The following is an 8,339-nucleotide window of genomic DNA, read 5'->3' as shown; positions in this document are numbered from 1 at the left end:
CAACATCATTAATCATCAGGGAAATGCAAACCAAAACTACAATAATACACACTCTCACTCCAGGTAAAATGGCTGTTATCAAAACGATCAAGAAATAGGGGCTGGGGTTGTAGCTCACTTGTAGAGTACTTGCCTAGCCCGCATGAGGCACTGGGTTTGATCCTCAGCACCACATAAAAATAAATAAAACAAAGTATTGTGTCCATCTACAACTAAGAAAAAAAATTTAAAAAGGATCAAAGAACAAAAAATAAAAAATACTGGTGAGGATCTGGAGAAAGGGAACCTCATACACTGTTGGTGGGAATGTAGTTAATAGTTATTAAGGAAAACAGTGTATAGCTTCCTCAAAATAATAGAAATAAAACTACTATATGATCCAGCAATTCCCTACTGAGCATACATCCAAAGGAATTGAAATCGATACGTTGAAGAGAATCTGAATTTGTATGTTTATTGCAGCTGTATTCATGAGAGTCAAGATACAAAATCAATGTAGGTGTCCATCAGCAGATAAGTGGATAAAGAAAACATGGTATAGACACATAATGGAGCACCATTCAGTCACAAAAAAGAATGAAATTCTGTCATCTGCAGCAACATCAATGGAACTGGAAGAAATTATGTTAAGTGAAATAAATCAGGCACAAATACCACATGTTCTTCTCACTTACATGCGAAAGTTAAAAAGATCTCAAAGTTTTGAATAGTGGTTACCAGAGCCTGGGAAGGGTGTGATGGAAGGAGGGATAGAGGAGAAGAATGTGGCTGGATATGAGGAATCACTTGTGTTTCCATAGCACAGTAGGATAATCATGGTCAACGACAATTAATTGAACATTAAGAAAGAACTTTGAATGTTCCTAACACAAAGAAACAATGACAGATATGTTAGTTACCCCAATCTGATCATTACATGTTGTATGCTTGTATTGACATGCATACTGTATCCTGTAAATACGTAGAATTACTGTGTCGATCAAAAATAAAAATATATTTTTTAAAAAATTTGATGGGCTTGTGAGTTTGGGATGAGGTTAGGAGATGGGAGAGGAAACTTGACAACTTTTCAGGCTTGAGATGCACATGAATTCTAACAGAACTTCTTTGGCAGTGAACTGCTGAGGATTAGCTGGGACTCACCTGTTCCCTATCCTGAATAGCACAGTTCCTGGAAGACAAAGAAGAGGATACCCAACGTGATAGCAAATGTCTAGTAATTCTCATCCTTTCCTTACTCCTACCTGCTTTTTAACTTGCATATTAATCATTTGATACCGCTCTTGAGGTAAATACTTGCCTCCTACAGTGGGGAACAGAGATGGAAGTTTTTTGCTGTCACATGTTAAGAGTGGCATCAACAGATAATTGGAACTGTTATCTAATCATTGACAGAAAAAGTAGGTTAGGGTGAACTCCTCTCAAACCAAAATTACCATCCTTTGTAGAATTTCTCTAGCATCCAGTTGACTTACTTCCAAGAATTACAGAGTAGGTCAAACCCTTCAGTTCCCTGGAAATAAAAGTAAAAGGAAGTTCATGAAGAAATTCCGTGGCTCAAAATTGTGTTATGGCATTTCAATGAAGGGTTTTCCACCCCCCAACGAACAAGGACACCCTCGTTAGACATGTTTCACACTAAACATTATGGCACGTTCCAAGGCACAATAGCCGTGGCCTCTTCCTCCCAGCTTGTCTGGAGAAGTTCTAGCGCGGGTAGTTCTGAGTCTCCCAACAACAGAAACAAAAAGGGAAGCATCACAGAGCTATGCTTGTGAACTAGCTAATAAAAGGAACATATCGCAGGAACGACCGACTTTCCTCTTCTTGTCGGGGTCTGCGCCGAATGCCATCGCTTCTGCAGAAGCAGCACCCTAGCCGGAGGCCAAGCGGCGTCTCCCGAGTGGAAGGCAGAGCCCGGGGCTCTCCGGCAGCGACCTTCCGAGAGCAGGAAGGTACGTGGGAGGCGCCTGGGCAGAGCAGCGGTCCCACCGGAGTTTCGGACTCCAGGTCTAGCTTCGAGAGGCTCTGCAGGGACCCCCGCCGTACAGGACTGCGGTGGGCACGCAGCAGCCTACCAAGTACTGAGCAGCGCTCCCTCTTTGGGTGCACCCGACCGCTTTGGGTGAACCCCAGAACTGGAGCGTGTGAGGGCGCCTCGCTCCCTGGCAGGGACCGCCGCTGCCCTTGGCCCCACGGTAGCGAGCCCGGAGCTCGAAACCTGCAAAACGACGACCACCCCAGCAGCCCAATCGGCCTCAACCCGGGGGAGGCGAATTTTCACAGAGGCTCGGAGGAAAAGCCGGCCTCTCCGCCCCGGCCAATCAGATAAGAGGCGATCCCGCCACGCCCCCTTACATCTACCAATCAGCACTTGACTTGGGGGCCGACCCCTTGACACCGGGAAACCGCCTTTTAAATTTCATTAGTGCCGCGTTCTTCTGCCCCTCCCCGAGTCGTTCCAGTCCGATCCACGAAATGTGCCCAAAAAAGGAAAACCGAGTAGAGCGCTTCCAAAGCTGTGAGAAGCGAAACTGTAGATTCCCGTATCGAAGTCGTGGATTCCAGGAGGGACGGGGACCGGAGGGTTCTGGAAGGCAGACTACAACTCCCAGGAGGCCTTGCGCGGACAGGAGCGCGAGTGTGAGGGGGCGGGCGCCGCGAGGCAGCAGGCCGAGCGTCACGGGACTTCCTGAACGCGGGCCAGCGAGTGGGCGAGACCCGACGCGGGGAGGGGGGAGGAGGGGCGGGGGGCGGCGACTCAGCTTTGTGTCCTCGCCTTCGGGCGGCGCGGCCCGCCGGCGAGGGGGCGTGGCCCGCGCGGACGCTGGTGGGGGTGCGGGCTCCGCGGGACGTGGGTGACGCGTCTCCTTCCAGCTCAGCGGAGTGTGAGGTGTCGCGGCCCCGCCAGCGATTGGCTGTTGAGCGGCGACTACGCGGCGGCCGTTGGTCGCCGGCAGCACGGAGCGCCGGCCGGGGCGGGCGGGGGGGCTATGGGGCGGCGGTGGCGGCGGCGGCGGCTGGAGAGGGCGGGCGCGGGCGAGCCGACGGCCGCAGCAGCGGCAGCAGCGGCAGTCGCCGGAGTCCGCCTGTGAAGCACGCCACTTGGCGCCGCCGCGGGCCCCTCGGAGGGGACGCGAGCCGCCGCGCAGACGCTCCCCCGGCGCCGCGGCCCTTCGCGCTCTCTCGCCCGTGCTCGCGCTGCTGCTCCGGCTCCTCCATCTTGGCCTCGGCAGTGGCGGCTGCCGGGAGGATGTGCCGCCTTCTGGCCGGGGGAAGAAGGAGGAGAAGATGAAGAAGTACCAGCGGGCCCTGGCCCTGGCCTCCTGCCTCTCCCTGTGCTCCCTGGTCTGGTGAGGAGCCGCGGCCGCGCCGAGCTTCGTGGGAGGGGGCGGCCCGGTCACACCCCCGGGCCCCGGGGTGCGGGTCTCCGGAGCCCGCGGCCGGGGACAGGCCGAGCCCCGCGCCTGCCCCGCGCGGCGGGCAGCGCCGGGTGCCGAGCCTCGGTGGAGCCGGAGCGGGGAGGCCCGGTGGGCGGCGCGCGGCCGCGGAGGGCGTGAGCGCGTCAGGTGTGCGGGTGCGACGTGCGGTCCCCAGGCCCTAGGCGGACCCGGCCTCCCGCCTCGGCCGCCTCGCACGTGGGGCCGCGGCTCGGAAACTTTGGGGCGCTTCCTCAGTTGGCTCGGCGGCGCGGCTGCCTCGGCGGTAAGGGAAGGGAGCGCGCTTTGTCCCCGAGCTTTGCGGAGCTTCGGTGCCGCCCGGCAACACCTGGCATCCGGGGGAGTGCCGGGCTCCCAAGTCCGAGGGTGTTGCCCTCCGGGTGCTGGAGGAGACTCTCCCAGGGGGTTTTCATTTTCGAGGGAAGTGTGGCTTTTCGTGGCTGAAAAGGTGTTGTCTCAGTCTGGGAATCTGCTCTCTTACCGAAGTCCGCTTGGACTGGCGTGCTGTTCACTTCCTCTGCAGAGCGGCAGTGTTCTCATTGTGTCGGTGCCCGACGGAGCCCAGAGCACTGAGGCGGAGAGTTGTTGCTCTCCTGAGAACCCTGGTCTGCCCGAGTTTTGATTGGAAAGACGGTGCAAGTTTTAGAGAACAGTAAGGTTGGCCTCGTCTTTCGTATTACCCTTTAGTGAAACCAGTGCCATTCCCCTGGTTTTTCTCCTTTTTATGTTGGATACCAAGCGGTGTCTCTAAGAGATGAATCCCCTTTACAAATTTTAGATCTGTGGGTGAGATACTGAAACCTTGTGTTTATTTCCACCTCTTTCTGGGGATTGCTTGCTTGTTTCAGCAAACAACTTTGTCCTTGATCATGCCCGTGTTTAGACCATGTTTTACTTCACCAGCATTTCCTGAAATGACTGATAAAGTTAGAGGGTACACTTTTCTTTTGAAGTGTCCCTGATTTTTTAACAATTAGATGGTGGAAATGAAATCAGACATTAGAATGTAGTTCTTGAAATCATTTGTAAATTGAAATTAACTGTGCTTATTTTGTTGGGGACTTCCTTGATATCTTAATTTAATCTCATGCATTTCATCTTTATTCATTAGCAGTAGTGAGGAGGTCATGACCTACCTGTCAGGGGAAAAGATCAGTTAGCCTAGTATTCAGAGAGATCTGTAAAGTTTGTCAACTCCCAAAATGAAAAATGGATTTTGAGGGTTTAAGTAAAGAGTGTGAAAAGTTTAACAAACTTTAGCTGAAGAAACAGTTGGGTTAATATATTTTGGGATTTGTTTGGACTGCCAATAGAAAGACATTCTAATTTTTCCTTAGCAAAGCTGTTTAAAGGCATTGAAGTAGGATATTTAGGCTTGAGTTTTTTGTAAGGGTGATGATGAGATTGAGTAAGAGGGGTGTTGTATGGTGATGATTGGTAAGGGTCCATTTCATTCTTTTTAAACCCTTTTTCCTTGAAAAACTGAAATTATGCCACTGACTTAACCAGAGGTCTAACTTTTGCTACAGTCTTGGTCTGGTTTGTCATTTCCCAACATCCATATCCTTCCTAATGGAAATAGGTACCTTTGTAAGGTTAGAGAAAAGTTGATGAGCTCTTCTTCTTTTCTTTTAATTTTTTTTTTTTTTTTTTAGTTGTTCATGAACCTTTTTTTACTTATTTTTATGTGGTGCTGAGGATTGAACACAGTGCCTCACATATGCTAGGCAAGCTCTCTACCACTGAGCCAGTCCCCAGCCCTGATGAACTCTTCTTTGTAGCCATTTTTGTCATTCAGAAATTGTCCTGAAATCTTGTGTTTATACTACAATATTCTAGTTTCTAAGGTTTCTCCCTTATCTACCACTTTTACTGTATTTTGTTATTTTATGTCATAAGTATCTAGATTGTTTATGTCTCCCTTCTGCTTTTGTCTATCCATTTTAGATTGCCTTCACAGAAAAATCAGACTCCTCATTATTCATTCCAGTTGCTATTTTTTCTTTTGTATACTTGGTGTGATTCTTAATTTGTAATAGAGTATTCTAGATAAAAATGCACTACAGCTGCAGCATAGAGGAATGATAGCTGTCTCGGTCAGGCATGTGATGTGTTCTTTCACACATTTTAGCATCTTTAATCTTCACAACAACCCTATAAGGTAGGTTTTATTAACTTCATTTTGCATTTTGCAGATGAGCAAGTAGAGAAGTAACTTGGTTAGGGTTAAGTAGCCATTACATTTTGTAGCTTAGATTTGAATCTAAGCAACCTGACTCATTGTACAGGCTCCTGACTGCTGTGATCTTTTGACCATAGATCAGAAGGCCTGTGTTACAGATATGATGCCATTACTTACTATTAAGTGCTCTTGGACATGTTACATAACTCCTTCAAACTGTCGTTCTTAAATCCTCAGAATGCCATTGATGCTATACAGGGAAGGAAATGAGGTAACACATATAACAGATCTTTGTAAAACAGTGAAAATATGTTTATTTCAGTCATTCAACAAAGTTTTTTTCATGCTTACTGTGTATCAAATGTTAAGAGCATTGAAAACCTAAAGACAGAGTGACCAGATGATCTTGATTTAAATACAGAAAGTCCCATATTCCAGTAATCCTCCATTAGTTTTCTATTACTGCTGTAACAAATTACTTTAAATTTAGAGACTCAAAACAACACATATTATTTTATAGTTCTGGGATCAGAAGTCCAACTATTTTACCAGGCTAAAGTTAAGTTGTTGACAGAGCTGGCTCATTCTGGAAACTCTGAGGAGAGAATTATTCTGACTTTTTCAGCTTCTTGTCTCTTTCCTTACACAGCTTCATCCTCTTGCTTCAGTTCTCATGTCTACTGACTGATGATTTGCCTCTCCCTCTTATAAGGACTCTTGGGATTACATTGGCTCTCCCCATCTCAGAATCCTTATTTTAATGACATCTGCAAAGTCTCTTTTACTGTGTTATGTACTATATTTAGGGATTGGGATGCAGACATCTTTGGGGGCCATTATTCTGTATACTCCCATTCTTGGGCAGACTAGAAAGGTTGGTCATGACCATGAAGAGGAAAGACATGATCCATGCTTTAGTCAGCTGATATTCTGAGTGTGTCCTCTAGTTAGTAAAACCTATGTGTAACTTTAGTGTGCTTAATTGTTTATCTGTTACATACTTGTGCTAATATGACCATCCATTAGCATAATAAACTACACAGGTTAGATGTTTAAGAAAGATGAGAGAAAATAATACCTTCTGTTAAAGTCCTTTTGTTTTTGTTAAAGTCGTGACTTGTGTCTACGTGACTGGGGATTAAACAGGTGTCAGGTCAATGCTGTACCAGGGAGCTACACCCCTAAACCCAAAGTAGAAATAATTTTTAGTGAGTTCTTTGCGATTGACCTACAGTCATAAGGTAGATGAGGAATAACTTGTACAGGCTAGGTAGGCATCAAGCCTTGTTTTCTCCTTGGCTTATGCTTGTATTATTATATCTTTGCAACCATTGCAGGAAATTTATGAGGATCAGTTTGGTTAAAACTAAATAATCCCTAAATCCACTTGCATGGGCACACACAAACCATGATGAATCTGGCATGCTAGAAGTAAACCCATAGCTTGTGGAGCTTCTACTCTGCCTGGGGTTTCTTATTATAGTTCCTGCTGTTCCTGATGTGTGTGCAGCTGACCTTCAGACCAAGTATGAATCTTTATACTAATCTCAGTAAAGCTTAATTAATTTTTTTAGACTAAATGAATCTTGCACCCCAAAGGATCATCTTGGAGAAATTTATACTTACACTAATGCGAAGAGCTTGACTTTAAAACAGTTCACACTTGAAAATATAATAGAAGTACTTTTACAAGGACTTTAGGGACATCAAAGGAAGAATTTGTACTCTAACTATGGTTTTATCACTGTTTGTATGCCTTTGTACAAGGAATTTCTGTGAGCCTCAGTTCTCATCCATAAATGGTTTTCAGAGTGGACAGTTCAAAATGGTAGAATTTTGTTTCATGCAGAGGGAGTATTCCTGTTGTGATGTTATCTAGAGTATAGCAGCACTGTAGAGAGATGGAAGGGAGGCTAGAATTAGGTTTCAAAGGGATTTGTATCTCTTATAGATGAACTCTGATTTTAACCTGAGGAAGATGAACTCTGATTTTAACCTGATTTTAACAGAGGAAGAGAATGGGGGTCACAGTGATCATTTAATTAGATTACTGTGGAGGGTAGATTGGATTGGAAGGGACAGATTTTGAGGGCAGGGAACTCTAGGAGGCGGTCATACCAGGGTTGACAGATATTTCAAGGTGTTGACCTTTTTGACTTTAAAAGTATGTTTTCTTCTGACTGCTGACTAAAAGGTTTATTTCTTGGTTTGTGATTATAGTTCTGTACCCCTTTGTTTTGCTTTATCCTCTGATAATTTTGCTGGTCTCTTGTTTTGTTAATATGTATAAATGAGCAGAAAAATCAGAAATATATGTGAGTTTTCTTGATGAATAGAAAATTTTAAAATTCTTCTGTCATAAATCTGGAGAAATATTTTGCTTTTAAAAGACAAACCTATTTTCTGAATAAAATAATAACTATTCAAAAGAATAAAATAACCTTAAAATCATCTGATGACCTTTTTAATGTAAATGGTTCGTGGGCCTCTCTCTTTCTTTCTTTTTGGTGGAACTTAATGTTGAAAGACCTTGGGAAAAAGTTTACCAAGATATACATTCTAAAGAAAGCATTTGGTACTTGCAGGAGGTGGTGGGTCACAGAGAAGCATGTCAGATCCCTTCAGATAAGTTAGATGAAGTCAGCCTGCTTCATAGGAAACAGTCTGTGAAAGGCAGGGCATCTTCCTGTAAAACTTTTGCACTTGTGTCCAAAAAA

General features: G+C 45.7%; 1 protein-coding gene across 5 annotated transcripts in view; it reads left to right on the top strand.

Moving 5' to 3' along the window:
• The first annotated feature begins 3,003 nt into the window (after positions 1-3,003).
• SUCO (SUN domain containing ossification factor) overlaps positions 3,004-8,339 on the top strand; it is a 65,570-nt gene continuing 60,234 nt past the window's right edge. For 4 of the 5 annotated variants that reach the window (XR_013758114.1, XM_079106379.1, XM_079106377.1 and 1 more), the window contains exon 1: positions 3,156-3,353. Coding sequence is in view for 4 of the 5 variants with exons in the window: in XM_079106379.1 (XP_078962505.1) it covers positions 3,292-3,353 (62 nt within the window). In the remaining variant the exon portion in view is untranslated. Of the gene's footprint in view, positions 3,354-8,339 lie in introns of all 5 variants that reach the window. The other variant, XM_079106380.1, reaches the window with a different exon arrangement.

Source organism: Sciurus vulgaris, assembly GCF_902686455.1.
Source record: "Sciurus vulgaris genome assembly, chromosome: 12".
Classification (NCBI taxonomy): Eukaryota; Metazoa; Chordata; class Mammalia; order Rodentia; family Sciuridae; genus Sciurus; species Sciurus vulgaris.
The sequence above is the reverse complement of the archived record's forward strand: the minus strand, read 5'-3'. Positions and strand labels throughout refer to the sequence as shown.